The 16250-nt window shown below is 33.8% G+C and overlaps 1 protein-coding gene across 3 annotated transcripts; it reads right to left on the bottom strand.

Moving 5' to 3' along the window:
- Positions 1-1001: 1001 nt before the first annotated feature.
- LOC128203455 (uncharacterized) lies at positions 1002-14794 on the bottom strand. Of its 3 annotated transcripts, XM_052904877.1 has the most exons (9): positions 14649-14794; positions 13772-13839; positions 7835-8538; positions 7578-7631; positions 6726-7220; positions 6541-6594; positions 5788-6333; positions 4512-4773; positions 1002-4137 (listed from the first exon to the last, which is right to left on the bottom strand). In XM_052904877.1, exons 3-9 carry the CDS (start codon positions 8499-8501, stop codon positions 4107-4109), a joined length of 2109 nt encoding a protein of 702 aa, XP_052760837.1. In that variant the 5' UTR covers positions 8502-8538; positions 13772-13839; positions 14649-14794; the 3' UTR covers positions 1002-4106. The 3 variants fall into 3 exon arrangements, with proteins under 3 accessions (XP_052760837.1, XP_052760839.1, XP_052760838.1); XM_052904879.1 differs by lacking the exons at positions 13772-13839; positions 14649-14794 and adding an exon at positions 13882-13973; XM_052904878.1 differs by lacking the exon at positions 14649-14794 and having other exon boundaries at positions 13772-13877.
- Between the last annotated feature and the right edge of the window lie 1456 nt (positions 14795-16250).

The raw sequence follows: 16250 nt of genomic DNA, 5'->3' as shown, positions 1-16250 counted from the left end.
ATATTTAAGCAGTTTGCATATTTACGTTCATTTAGGAGAGCATTGAACAAACTCATTGTTAACTAAAGTTTGCTCAATAATTTCTCATCAAATTGTAGGCTCACTTTTTGCCAATTATTTGATAGTTCGAAATAGACATGCATGTATATTGTATATTAACAGTGTTACTATCAATTTTTGTCCCATTTTACGTTATCACCAGGACACATTTCTCAACTTTGAAACTATCCTCAGTACATAATACGGCTATCCCCAGTACAGTACTGTGAACATTTCTAAGGGCGTATCTTTAGCAGTTTAAAAGTTACATTGCCAGTTCTTACAACAGAAATAGTTGAGCTTATACTTGTGAAATCCTTCGATTCATTTTTTTATTCGATATATTTCCTAAAAATAACAATACATGTCGAAATTCTGTAAGTTTTGAGGTGATCATCTCAGATTTGAAGAAACATTTTTCGAGGTCTGCTAAATCGTAAGCACTTAAAGTATACCATAGGCCCAATTTAGCATTCAGCTATTAGTTAAAACACTTGTTTCATTTGTGGATACGGTAGATAATCGTTAACACAGCAAGATCTTACCTCTTGTAAAATAAAACAACTGCATAAATTAATTGTCTGTTTACTTTATCACTTTTTGAGCTATATCCGGTGTCCGTTCCCACACAATGCATATGTAGTTTAACATTTCTCTATTTTTATTGGTAAAATATCACTAAACATATTTGTAAACAATTTCATTGGAAACAATAATGTCTTTATATGCAATACTTCAGCAAGTCATACGGGTTGTTCATTTGTTTAAGATAAAGATTTATTTGAATATAGTTGTCCATTTTCAATCAAAATCTTTAGTGGAAAACTTGATATTTCCTCTAGATTTCGTGACAAACACTTTGAAGACTACCGAACCTTAACGGTACTAAATATGTCAGAACATGTAATGACGTCATCTGTAGGAACGTGTACACTGGAATATCTGACGTAGGCCGATTCAAGTTTCAAGTTTCAAGTTTATTGACAAATCAGCACTTTACCTTTGGTCATTTACAAATGGTATAAACAGTTATTAAGACACAACACACACGTATATGTACACAACTTACGAATACTGCAATACACGATAATAGTATCTTAATAGATGAAACTCTATAAATAGCATCATTCTTAACATTTAAACATATAATACAGCTTAATGTACTTTATATCACAAACCAAAATTATTAGGAAACAACGTATGTTTTATTATCCATTTCATAGGCAACCAATTTCGTAACATGTGAATAACCTTAACATTATCCCAAGATAACAATATTTTAAACTTAACTAAGCTAGGCTTGTATACAATGTTTCCTATAAATATGCAGATTAGCAAAGAAGAAAATGATATTCGGATTCAACAATAATCAGTGAAAATAATTAATATTTGCCTTCTGCTCTGATAACATTATGCAATTATATTTATCTCAATTTCCAAAATAAATGTGAGGAATATCTTAATCGGGACTTGTTGGTGTCTTATTTTTTATATTTTCTTTACAACTAAATATTTATCAGCCTTAAAATCACATTTGAAATTTTGAAGATACTCCACTTTTGACTGATTAGACAATTTATCATCCCATTGTTGTACATACTTGTCTCTTAGTCCTTGCAAAAGGTAAGGTATATAATTAAAATTAACAATACAAACATAGAAATATAAGCCAATAGTGTCCTACAAAGCTATAACATATGATCACCAAACATATACATGCTTATTAATATTTACATTTCTATTGACATTCACATCATTATGAACCAATAGTTGAAGCACTAGAACCATCACCTTTCTTGAAAATATTAGCTATGACGCCTATACAGCAATAATCGGGAAAAAATCCTTTGGCATAAATATAACTAAAAATCTCAAATAGATAAGCAGAAATAAACTCCTTGGAAACATTGAAAAAAATCTGCAAGATTATTTTGCAAATCAGGACTTTTGCGTCTTTTTCAGGTTGATTTAGTTTTCGGAATTTCGGTTAATAAAAAATCGTCATTATTAAATGAACTGAAATGTGAAGAATTTAATATTTCTTAAAAATGCTAGACAAATTCATCACTTTTAATATCATAATTGCATTTATTTATATATTTTCTTGGGCTCCACTTGCTTAGATTAGTCAACATATTACGTTCCTTAGAATAAAAAAGCGCGTTGGTTTGCGTTTTACATCACAAAAACTATATCTAGCATTTAAAAAATCAACATGATTTTCATTCTACGGTATGGCTTTGATACTTCGTTGACAATGGTAAAATGAATGTTTTGTTATTTGGGAGTTGCATCAAACCTTAGTGATTTTCTGGTGTTATATTTACGTTAACACAAAATGTATTTTCGTGAGGCTGCAAATATATATATCATAATATAATAAAAAAAAAACATCCTAAATTTTATTTATAAATACATCAAACGTTGCATTTTCATGCAATTGATTATTAGAAATATCATCAAACAAATGATTTCATCATCCAGCAAATACCGTGAATCATGAGGATCACAATTGTGCCAAACAATCTTATCATAATAAGAGTTAAAAATTATATCAGTATTACAAATTATAGTAAAATTTATATGAAAACTACAGAAACAAGCTCAGTAGACGAGAGTTTAAACATAAACCTCGTTTAATGGCACTGGGTAAACGCCAAAGACATAGAACACAAAAAAACCCCAAAACAATCACAAACCAGATACATGGACCAACAGCACAAGACTCTACAAACAACACGGTACATATATACTATATAACAACTTGGTGTGTTTATCAAGGATTGTTAGGTACCGCCTTGGAACGGTCAGTAAAATGTAAATTTACTGGGGGTTTAAACCAATATGTGTCCCAACAATCCCGAATAAAGTAAAAACGTAAGTATGCATTAACTTGAGGTAACTTAATAATAAAACAAATAATATTTAACTAATAGGTACTTCAATGATTAGGGATCTCGACTCTATCTGCAGATGAGGGAATACAATTCAGAGTACCTAATGCATTTTTTTAAAGATACGATGCAGTCATTGTTTGAAACTATGAACATCACACACACCTAAGGCATACTCAGGAAATTCAGCTACGTCAAGTGCTTTGAATCTATCAAACAAGTATGTAAGTTGTAATTGACATTGACATAGTCAAGTACGCCAGGCGCTAATCTGTTTCTAATAAAGTTGTCACATGTACAATTACCAAGCTCTAATCTACCATTGACAGTAAAATACTGTTTTCTTCACATACTGGCAGCTATATGTGTCCAATAGGATTAGACTCGTCATCAAATGTCGATCGTAATGGTAAAACATCAAGTGGAACAGCATACTTCAAATTCGTTCAGTGGTAAACATGTATAACAAAAACAAACGTATACATCATTTTCCGTACCATAGATGTATTTTCATTTAAATCATATAAAACCTTTGTTATTTTGTTAAACAAGCTCAATTCCCTTCCAATATGTTTAGCTCTAATAAACTATAACATATAACTGTTACGAATATACTTTTTAGTTGCAGTTTGGACATCACAGGGAACGTAAAACAGTGAACAGTGTCCATGTCTACATAGATAGTTTTAGCATTATAAGTTTCAGCATGTATATATATATATGTCAGAATTTCGAGGAGGTCCCAGGACGTTCCAGGAAACACATCGGAACTGTTTTTCGTCGCTTCTGTCAGTGTCCGGTCACCACTGGTTCCAAGAACGGTGGAGAGCCAGTACAGGACCTTGAGGGTGTGGTCTTGTGTTTAGCGAACCCTGTCTTTGTACAGGACTTGACACGCGAAGCGTGGCTGCTGCCCTGTTAGCTGGCCTGTACAAGGTAGGGTATTATCTTTCCTCGTCGGTTCTGTATAGCTTTCGAAAATTGGTCGCTTACACCGAATGGCGAGCCTCATAGTTAAGTACGGGCTACATATTTACAGCCAGTTTGTTCCAGTGGTAATTATTTTTTTCAACCATAAAGCATGAGTTACCCTGTTCGTATCTGACAATTTTATAGGCCATATCAATCTTGAAACCAGTTTTTGTATTCCAATTCTTAGCGTCAGCACATCTTTTAGACTTTCTTAGATCTGATGAGCTTTCTTCTGTGAATTTAAGAAAAACAACAACATGAGATTGTCTCTTATTGAACGTGATTAATGATGTCTTCATTTAACTTGGAATTTATATGTTTAAGTGAATTAATTCCCTCAGACAAATGTTGTTCAGTACACGTGCGGTGCAAGTATTTGACATACGCGCTTCATCATCAATGTTCACGAAAAGCGTCTGAAGGGATTCAATTAAATAGTTTTTAAACTCGTTTTCATAAAATTCAATTGATCAAATGGTCGCATACTAGTAATTCACTGAACTTGTTTACTGGCTTATTTATGTAGGTATGCGTTATTTGTGTCACGTGACAGTGATTCAATACAAAAAAACTACTAACATTTTCTTACTGTCAAGAATATATTACCTCATTTTTCGATATAAATCCTCCCCATCTGACTCCTCATCTGTCTCTGAATCTTCATCTGTCTCTGACTCCTCATCTGTCTCTGAATCCTCATCTGTCTCTGAATCCTCATCTGACTCATCATCATCATCATAAGAAGATAATGGCATTAATGATGAGCATAACTCAAGTTCTCTCTCAAAATCTAAATCACTATCGTTCATAAAATCTGAATCATTTGGTGTCGTATCATCTGTCTCATCATCTGTATCAATAACTAGACCTGAAATATAGCATTAACTTTTCATAGCTTCATAAGTAAGTCACACCAAGGATTCGTAAATGACCAGCATGAAAAATAATTGCAATCAATCTCACTGTTGATGTTGTGCTCCGGATATTTTCGCATTCAATTTAGATATTAGATATTAGTTAATAAAATATGTCATCAAAACCTTACTGTTTAAAGTGGCATTCTGGTTCAAAATCAAGACAGACACATGTATAACAAACGTAAAGGTTGAGTGATAAATCTTTAACTACTGACTAAATAATGCATTTATGGAAAATAGTAATTACTGATAACAAGATTGTAACCGTGTATATAATATCTGAAAACCCCAAAAATATTAAATGAAATTTAAAAACATTTACAGTGATCTACTATTGTCTCATAAGGTAGAAATACCGTGTTTTCTGCACATTTCTTTCAAATTAAACTCTGAACCCTTCACAAGAACCTTTGTTTTCGACATTGATTCATCCTTTCTGGTATATCTAAACAATTGTATAAATTGTTATAAATCTCCGTGGCCTAGTTGATAAGCGTCCGCCTACGGAGCGGGAGGTCGTGGGTTCGATCCCTGGCCGCGTCATACCAAAAGACGTTAAAAGTTGGTACAAGTAGCTCCCTTGCCTTGCGCTTGGCATTTAAAGGGTAGTGCTTGGAAAAGTGGTGTACTCAGTACTGGTTTAACCCAGGAAAGTTGTACCCCGTGTATCGGTGCTTTACACCGAGCACGTAACAGAACCAAGGGGTCTCTTCGAAAAAGAGCTGGGGTCTCGCACCCGGACTTCCTTGTATCCCACCACTGTCTCTTCAGCGTGCTGTCCCTTCAGCAAAAACAAAGGACCCCGTTGGAAATAAGTGCTTGCACTTTCACGGGTTATCCTTGATCGCAAGGTCTAAAGAAATACATACATACATATTTGGGAGTAAGAGTGTCACGTTAAGTTTTGTTCTTCGTATACATTCTCATTCATTTAGAACATCAGATGTTATTAACTAAAACTTTACTTGTTGAGCTTTTTGCTCCGGATGTCACCGTATTGCATTGCCTTGATTGGACTGGTGCTTTAACTGAAGCAACTGGCGTCTCAATTTCTTCCTTGACACAAATGAAATCACTTGGTGGTATCCGGACCTCATGTCTAAAGACTTGATGCTCTCCAAGGTCGTTTTTACCTCTTTCCATCTTATCAGATTCAATTGTCGCGACCAAATTAAGTTTTCCTTTTCGCACCAATGCTAGTAATGAGTCAAATGTCTCTAGCCAATTTGCAAGTCTCGCCTCATCGTACTTATATTTTCCCGCTATGTCTTCTACCATTAGCAAAGAAATGTTTTGCAGATCAATATTTGAAATATCAGACTTATTTCGAACAATGAGAAATCGTCGGTCATCATAATCGAATGCAAGACGCAATGCAACGCTTGTATTCGTGTTCCTCCGTTCACCACTTATTAGCACAAATTTGTTTTCTTTCATTTTCACTCGAACTGACTTCACAGATTCTCCACTGACCGGAAAGCTGTAATCATCTCGGTAGGATTTTGTCATTTCTGTAAAACGTAGAACCAATAATGGTTATTTTAAGGATCTTACCATTGAGTCAACATACTTCAGAACATCGACGAATTCATAAACTGGCGAAACAAGATTCAATAAATAATACAATGGCAACCAACAAGAAACATTTCAAACACTTAAACGTTAAAGGCTTAAAATCAACGCAAAACTGTCATTCAATAAATAAGGTCACAAGTTACCTAGCATCGTCTTCATTGAACTTCTTTCCGTTCCTGTGGTCTGATTTAACACGCCTAGAAGGCAGAAAACACAACATTTTTAATAACAATAATGTCTACTTATAAAAACTACTTTTATAGAATTCAAATTATTGAATATAATAGAACGTAATTTGAAACAAAATAAAATAAAATAAGTGACACACCGTCGTCAATAACATCTGGTTCTTGTTTGCTGTTTTCCTTGTACAATATAACTGGCTCATGCAGTAATCCATGATGGCCATCGACACTTCTCAATGCTCTTTGCATTATCTCCGATTGTGTTACGACCATAACAACTAAAGGATGTTCAGAATCATTGGTTTTAAACTGGATATTGTTAAGAATATCCAGCATTGCTCTTGTCTTCCTTTTATTTGGTTTTGCTTCTCCAAACGGGCATTTGAACAAAACCAGTTTTAACTCCTTTGGTTCAATCTGTTTCCAGTCGTTAGGGTCAGTAATCATTGCACAAAAATCCTGCTTATACTCTTCCAAGTATTGTACAACGTACAGAGCTGTTTTAAGGTAAGAAGATTGGCCATGCCCAGAAACAACAACGAATCTATCAGCTGATAATCTGCGTCTGATCTCTGCACATTCACTAGGTGGATAAAAGTACTCAAACTGTTCTTCATTCATTGTTTTTCTGAAATCATCTGTAAAAACATACATTCATGACGTAAATGAATTTATTACATAACTTCATCTAACCACATTTGCTGTAAAAATATCAGTTTATAAGATAAGTGCAAACTATTTAAATTTCCATTTTTATTGTCTTACATTTGATGTTTGATCTTAAAGGGTGTATATTCTTACGATATTGGATGATGGCTTTAGAAACTACATGTGTGACAGTTCCAAAAAGCAAGGTGTAGTGAACATCACTAACGATATACAATTGATGCTGACACTATTACGTTGTTGACATATTTCGACATGTTTAAACGATCAAGCGAGCTGTATTTAAAAATTGACCTCGACATAATCCATATAACATAATTATAACCAACCAAAAAGCCTTTCAGGAGTCTGTGATGTTTTCTTGAAACGCTTCGCTGGTTTTCCTGCAGAAAAGAAATTATAACATTTGAGTTGACGAAAGTTTTCTAAATGTATAAATTGAACCATGGAAAACAGATCAGTTTCATCACCAAATTAATTAAATTAACAAACAAATCGTTAATAATAACAAAGAAATGTAGAAAGACATGAGTGAAAAAAGTTGCAAATATTTTTTTCATGTATTATATTCTTACAAATAACATACCACTGCGATTGCAAGGCGGTCTTTTTCCACAAGCATACGAGGGAATTGTCGCTGATGTTGAACAGTCTTTGCTCAGGGATTCAACCTTTTCTTTCAGGCTGAAAATTTCTGAATCAAGTTCGCTAGTGTGACTTATATGCCATTTACTAAGAGTGTCACCAAGTTCCGGCAAGCAACTAATCATTGTGTTATCTATGTTGGCCTTAACTGTTTCTTTATATGGTTTTCTTTTGATAAAATTTGCAATGGAAAGTGTAGCATCTGTAAGTCTTTTCCAATTTTGCTCAAAGTGTGAGTCATTTATTTTAGCAATCCTTGCCATAAGTTGCATTCCGTTCCGTATTTCTCTAATCGTTTCGATATCTTTCTTGACATGCACAACCGACGCACCATGCAATTTCAAAAGAAGAGTAGTTAGTAACGAAATATCCCAGTTGTTTTCATCACATAACCCTGCAGCCGGGAAGAGTAGGGCATACTGGTCATTTCGTATTATTTTCCTTCTCTTTAAAGCATCGATGGCATTTTTCTTTGCAATCAAGTAACAATGCACTGTGGTGACACTCATTGTGGTATTTTTTCGTGCTTGTTCAAGAAAGAGTTCCTTAAGCACGTCCGTGCAGATGTTGACAAGAAACGTAATGAGCCTGTAGTATCCCTTCGACATGATTGCTCGGATTGTGTGCACACGCCCTGATCAAAAGCTGACAATGAAAATAAAACTTAAGCTTAAACAAGTTACTAGGTACTATCCAAGTAAATAATATGTTTTTGTATATATTCTTTGCGATCTTATATAATGAGTTGTGGATTTTATGTTAAAGACTATCGCTTGATATTTTATATAAAAGTTCTGTGCATAGCTTGTACAACATTTTGAAGTTAAAATCAGTAATTTACCCATTCTGATAATTGTATTTGTCGATTTGTTCAGGAGGGACGATCTGAACATTAAATACTTGGCAACTGACATATCCGAAAGGTATCTAAATTACGAAAATTATTCTAATATTTATTTATCTTTAAAACAAATTCATTATAAGAAAGTAGCTATACTCCACGTAAGAGAAGGACATGTTCATGAAAATATACACAAGGCAAAACACATACATGTAGTAGGGATTAGTTTTCAGCAATTGTACATTCATAAATTGTTACATTTGCAAAAACGTTTACATGTTTCGTATTTGACACAAGGACATTTTATGGCGTTTTGTACGTTTGATTTTGAAAGTATTGCTCAGTTACCCGGTACCAACTTTTCAAATATTCGGTGAGAGAGAGAGAGAGAGAGAGAGAGAGAGAGAGAGAGAGAGAGAATTAACAACAACAACAACAACAACAACAACAAATATCTTTATTACACTCAGGTCATACAACATAAGGACAAATAAGATTAGTCAGCAGTGTCAATAAAAGCTTAATTATACTAATACGAAGAAGGATGACTTTGTCCCGAGTGGCGAAAATAAAATGGTTGTGTATTTTTTTATGGTCGTACATGTATGAAATATGTATCTTATCATGGAAAAGAGGGAGACAGTTATTTTAAGTATAATAAAAGGGATATGCAATATAGTGCCAGCTTTCAAAAGCCTTGAAAAAGCATACCGTATAAATAAGTTACCAACAGTATTGGGGAACTCAGTATAATTAAGTCAATTTAACAAAACCTGGAGAAATTACACTGGTTGACATTAGTTGCGTATTAAATGTTTCACAAATAAGGCTACTTTTGTCAATAGTTTAACATTTGTGCAAGCTAACAGTTCCTTGTATTTAATTGTATTTGGCCTATTGAAATAATAGGTTGATAGGTATTTTCTTCTGACGTTTGAAAAGGATGGGCAAACTAGTAAGTAGTGGTATTCATTACCAAAGTCTGACCTACAAATATGACAGTATCTTTCTGCGTATTAATATACCTTCCTATTTCTATCGGGAATTTGTGGTTCGCCATACGGAATTTACTCATATAGAGTTTCAAATTAGGCGAAAGGTTTAAAAAGTATTTTTCTAATTGGAGGGTTTCCTTGAACAGTGAGTAGTTTTTGCCTTTAAAAGAGTTATTCATTACAGAGTGCCAATCTTGTTTGAACTAGTCAATAATGACTTGTTTAGAATTTATATTTGTAGATTGTTCTAACCATATATTGGAAAAACCCGTATTATCTAAAATTGATTTGATGTGATCTGTCCATTTAAAAGATCTGGAATTATCATATTGCATAGACTTATAGCAAATTTGTGATAATTTAGTTTGTTTACCTCGAAGAATGAATATCCAGATTTAATCATTTTACATGTTATGGTTATTTCTAATGGATATCGTCCAGTTTCAATACAGCATATAAGCAGGCGTGCTCATTTTAGTTTTTGTTATTTTTCTGAGAAAACTAAGAGGAACTTGCTCAAATAAATTACGAGTATACTAGTATTGGCAATAGTGTATGGTCAAATAATTGTAATTGTAAGTCTGTCGGTATATTTAGATTGTAAATACGTTTATATAGTAAGTGCATTGCCTTTTTGGCCTGTTCAACTAAATGTTGTATTTTTGCGTTAAGAAAACTTCCAGAGCTTGAAAAGAATACTCCTATATATTCATATATAGTAACCGTTTCTATTATATTTTCTCCTGTTTTGAAGTTAAAGCGAGTCGGCCTATTAGTGCCAAAAACAACTACCTTTGTTTTTATCATTATTGACCTTTAAATCAAATGTACTGCAATAATTATCAAAATTATCAATCATTTTTTTGCAAATTTGTTTCAGTTTCGCTAAGTAGCGTTGTATCGTCAGCGTAAAGTAGGGTGAGTATTTTTAGATAGGTTAACATGTTTTGTTCGTTGCGGACACTTTTTTCGACTCCTGTATTGTTCAGATTAAGAAGGTAGGATGCCAAATCATTCAGAAATATTGTGAACATTAGACACCGGTATGTTGTTTGCTTGTTTGTTATTGTGCAGAAATCAGTGTTAAAATTATATGCACTCCTTGGGTCTTGTGTTGGCTTATTTCTTCACTGTTCTCCTTTATACCTACTTTAATCAGTAATCTTTAACAATAGGTGCTCCTCCGCCATTTTCCATCGAAACCAACACCGGATATCAATAAACGGTTTACAATTTCAGAAATCTTTACATTAACTAAGCTGCAAGTAGACCGCGTAGCTATTTCAATGTAGCAGGTAAACTTAATGCTTTAACTCTTTGGAATCTTAATTATTTAAGCAATTATATTTTATACACTTCAGCGGCAATCAATTTAAACTAAGTTTTACGAAATACACATTAAAACACTACAATTAGCTAATACAATTATTTGAAAATTAACGAACTACTTTTACTGACGGACCGGCATACCTCCGAGGTCATTTTCGATGGAAAATGGCCAAGGAGTACCGAATGAAATCTATGTATAGTAAAATGTATAACTAACGGTTGGAATGATGAACAATGGTGATAGTTGAGACACCTTTATTATCAGTAATATTGATGCGACCCGCTTCTGGACATAAGAAATATAAAATAATGTCATTTTACTTACCTCTCAAATGTTTAGCCTAGGATTATGGCATCCTTTTCATGCCTTTGGTGCATTTGCACAACTGCATGCATTTGCCTACATTAAGTAAGCAGCCTTATGCATAACTCTGTGCATATTTTACGTAGAGATTTCTAAAATTCTTCGTTTGTAATGACACATAATATGAATCTGGCAGGGATGCCGCGAATTTGTATTGCATGTAAAAGTTAATGTCGTTTATTCCATGTACTTACGATAAACGATAAATTAATCCAGATGATAATGAAAACCACTTAAAGATTTAATATGAATAACATTTATTCTGCAGCTGTCATTTTATTTGTTACGAAAGTGGAACATTTTGGCATTTATTTAGATTTAGAAACTTGATGATTTGAGACTTTTTGAAACTGCTGACACTTTGGTTAATTTGAGACACGCTACAAAAACATTTGAAGAAGTTGTAATTTTATTTCACCTAACAAAATAACTTGAAATGTTCGAGCCGCATTCTTTCTGCAGCCTGACAACACTCCCTAACAGCTGTGGCGCAACAATATCACTTTACTTTAAAAAAAAAAGTCGTTTCCATGTGCGTTTATCGCGTTATTGAATCAATACTAGAAGCTTGAATTACGTATAGATAGCTTGAGCGTTTTTTTGTGTTTGTAATCTAAACGACAGTTTATCTATTGGCGTTTATCATTTTAAAAATACTAGGTCAGTTTAAAATATTACCTTATCTACACATGTTTAGTGCAGAACATTTGCAGCTACATTTTACATAAATAAGGTGAAGGCTACCTATAAAATTACATTCAGGGGCGTCTAGAAGCTTTTATATCGAAAACATTCGAGACTTTGTATAGTGTTTACAATCCCAAAAATCAGTGTAGTGAGTATTTAAATAGCATACCGGCCGCATCGCGAAAATGGTGTTTCGGACAAACATTTGGATGTATTTGTTTAGTTGTTTCAGTTAAATGGTATTTCATAAAGCAACATTAAGCATTTTATGACTATATAATGTATAAATCTAATATTGCGTAAGTCACATATTTACAAGTAAAAACATAAACTGCGCCTTTTGTATACTTAATTTCACGTCACACACATTAAGTTATTCCAAAAGTACGTAACATAAGTTACACGCATAAATAGTGTATCAATATTGAAACTAGCTTGTACAAGTATCTGGTGCCTGTTTCATTAAAGATCTCGTAAACTGAAAATATCCTAGGGTCATATATTTTTAATGTGATATGTATTCGTAAAAACTTACTTTTGCCAGTATTCAAATTAAAATCAGTTGAGAAAAGGGTAAACAATGGTAATGTTCCGACTAATTGATGGTTATTGAAGTTAGGAGTAAGATCATTTATAGAAAAGGGGCCATCAAGAAAAGCATAACAAGGTCAGTTAATCTAAAATATGTTCAATACTTGGACTTCATGATTAACTATATTTAGACACAGAGCGCGTCTAGTACAGACAGCAACAGCGACTCCAATGTTCGATGTCTCGTTTACTTTGCTAGCTGAAAAATAACAACAACAAAAAACGCAAAAGAGTATCAGCTTTCCCAGAAAACATGGAATGTCATTCGGAACTCCTCGGCTATTTTTATCGAACACAACCTCGGATGTATGCCGGTGCATCAGTTAAAGTAGTTCGTATTTTTTTTAATTATATCATTAATTAAATGTAGTGTTTTAAAGTTGTATGTATTGATCTAAATTTATATTGATTGCCTGTGAAGTGTATTATTGCAAACATAATTAAGATTCCCAAGAGTTAAGTCAAAACGTTTAACTGCTAAATAAAATTACTACGCGATCTACTTGCAGCGGACTTAAACGTACCACTTTTTTGAGTATGTAAACCGTCCAAATACATTCGAGGTTGTTTCGATAAAAATGAACGAGGAGCTCCGAATTATGGAATGTAAATCAATATTGTGTGGTGTAGTTTTTATTTATATAGGTATACAAACAAATAGCAGAGTAAGGGTGGGGCACCAGCACCCTCCCCCTAAAATGGACAAGTTTACCTTTGTTTGTTTATATTGCATAAAACAATACGACAGAATACACCATTGTGAACCAGTTCAGATTAAGAATATCCAATGAAAATTTTTTTTTATCCCTACATTTATATCGTATCTGTATATAATACAAATTTATATATTGCGTTTTGCGGGAGCGGGCTTGTCCAAATATGAGCCCTACAAGTGCACCCCTTTTAAAGCTAAATCTGTGATCGCCCCTGCATCCAATATGTTACCTCGAAGGCAGATAATTTTGTAATTGATATATGATCCTGTTTGTAGTTAAGCTAATCAAATAAATCTGTTATTCCGTAGCCAATTGAGTGTGTTATTGTACACATGTCTTATAAAATAGAACCAACCTTTGCTCAAACAGTCCGCCTATGTGGTTATCCCAAGTGCACTGGTATGCTCTGCTGTACAGATACACCTTAATCGAAAGAAGGCAAGTATTAAAATAAAATGTATATACCTCATTTATAAGTCCAATCGTAACCTCTCATTTTTCAACACGTGACCGTACAATATATTTCCGTATCGGGACGCACGCGCGTACAAAAAAACCCTGTATTTCTTCCGTATTGTATGATTCACAGGTAAAGACCGAAAGACATGCATAAATGAAAATCGCGATCGACCGATGCTCTCAAGGTAGAATGACATAAATCCGCTTTAATAACCTTATCAATACTCGTTTGTTTACAAACAAAACGTCAGATTGTTGTCAAAATCTGATATCAACGCCTTTATAACTACTCTATTTGAGAAAATGTTCCAAAATAAATGCTTGTAAATATATAAAGAAAGCCTTTGTCATACCCAACTCATTTATAAATAGTAAAACTTAATATTGTAGTTATGAAACGTTCACTTACTGCCACGGTTAACATATTTATTATATTGTATTAAATCTTTATAAACTTCTTGCCTTCTTTAAATTCTATTTTATAATATTATTTTTAAGTTCAGATACGTGACGTGTTTATATATATAACTATATGTTTTACGACGATGTACTCTTATATAAGTCGAATAAACTGTCTGTTTTGTTCTGTTCCTAACAGCTTGTCCAATATGGTTTTCCCATATGCTGTGTACTCGTCCAAATATGTCTCCGTATTGTGCAGAACAATGTTAAATAACCCATAATTACATTTGTAAAACATTTTGATATTCCCATCATTCATATCAATCAAAATACAGAAAATAATTATGTCCATAACATAAATGCAAACTCACCTCAACTTAGGTAATCACGGGGAAAACATTCCGACCAGGAAGCATTCGGAACTCCTCGGCCATTTTTATCGAACACAACCTCGGATGTATGCCGGTACATCAGTTGAAGTAGTTCGTATTTTTTTAATGATATCATTAACTCACGTTTTGAGTATGTAAACCGTCCAAATACATTCGAGGTTGTTTTGGATAAAAAATGGCCGAGGAGCACCGAATGACCAGAAAGGATACAAATGGAGGTTCTTGAACGGGTAGGAAACGCCAGTCCCCACTTCTAAAAGTGGATACATCTCATTCCTTTTACAGTTTTTAATGACTAACGGACGTTAGTCATGGTGTCATGGTTCTTGATTTATTTTGAGATCTGTTGGTGGATAATCATTATATAATTATTGAATAATATATCAACAAAGAAGAAATTTAATACAATTAACACTGTAGCGCAATTTTGGCGAACAATTTTACATGCAAAAGGCCATTCCAAATTGAGGCTATGTTCAGCATCATAGGGATGGTAGGTTCTGGGTCGTCAAGCACGAATAACAACACCAGAATTAATAGGTATACATCTTTAGTATTTAAGGCAAACAATAATGACAAGCCCAGAAGCCAAAACATTATAATCAAAAGGTCATGTTAAGGTCATTTTAAGGTCATGGTTTAAAACATTGATAAGACCCAATAAACACTTTTACATGACGCGGCCTGTCAGTCAAACTGGCCAGACGATACCCGACTGACCAATCAGCGTCCAGATTAGGCGGGGCTTATCAGTTGCCCGTTACAAAAAGTGTGTACGTAACAAAATCATCTACGGGGCATTTAAAGGGTGGTGCTTGGGAAAGTGGTGTACTCAGTACTGGTTCTACCCAGGAAAGTTGTATCCCGTGTATCGGTGCTTTACACCGAGCACGTTAAAGAACCAAGAGGTCTCTTCGCAAAGAGCTAGGGTATCGCACCCGGATTTCTTGTATCTCACTCTGTTTCTTCAAGTCTTCCAATGTCTGGATTTGACTGCGAATTGCTGTCACTTCTATCTCATGTCACTTATGGCATTCAAACACAATTTAAGTCGTGATGGCGTCACGGCGGGGTCAAGCCATAATGCAGCCAATGGGCGCGGGCAGACCTTGATAAACTCAAATAAACAAAACAAAATCATCTTCGTATATGACGCAAATTAATGTATAAACCTGTGTATTTATGATGACTATGATAAATTTTAACTACTAAATGTATGTTGTATGTTAGAACAGTTTTGCATTTCATTTTATACGGATATTTCCCTGAGAGGAACATTACGGTAGTCAATAATGACAATTCACTAAACTTGTATAACTTGAGTGATTTTTAATAGAGAAAGGAAGAAAAACAGCAACCTCCATTTGATCTTAACAAACGTCGTTTATTGCCTTCTTTCGTAAAGGAAATTAAAACATGTTTTGTTTCCCTAAATTTTGAGTTTTACAGTTTTAATACGGAGCGCGATTTCATTTGAGTTTGGATGACTTTTACTAATAATCTTTTTCGTGTTTGATGATTTCGTTCTATAATGTTTCACTTTTCAAACTTTTATAAATGATCATGAATTCAAAGCAGATG

This window comes from Mya arenaria, chromosome 9 (assembly GCF_026914265.1).
Source record: "Mya arenaria isolate MELC-2E11 chromosome 9, ASM2691426v1".
NCBI lineage: Eukaryota > Metazoa > Mollusca > Bivalvia > Myida > Myidae > Mya > Mya arenaria.
Note: the sequence above shows the minus strand (reverse complement) of the source record. Positions and strands in the feature narration are given on the sequence as shown.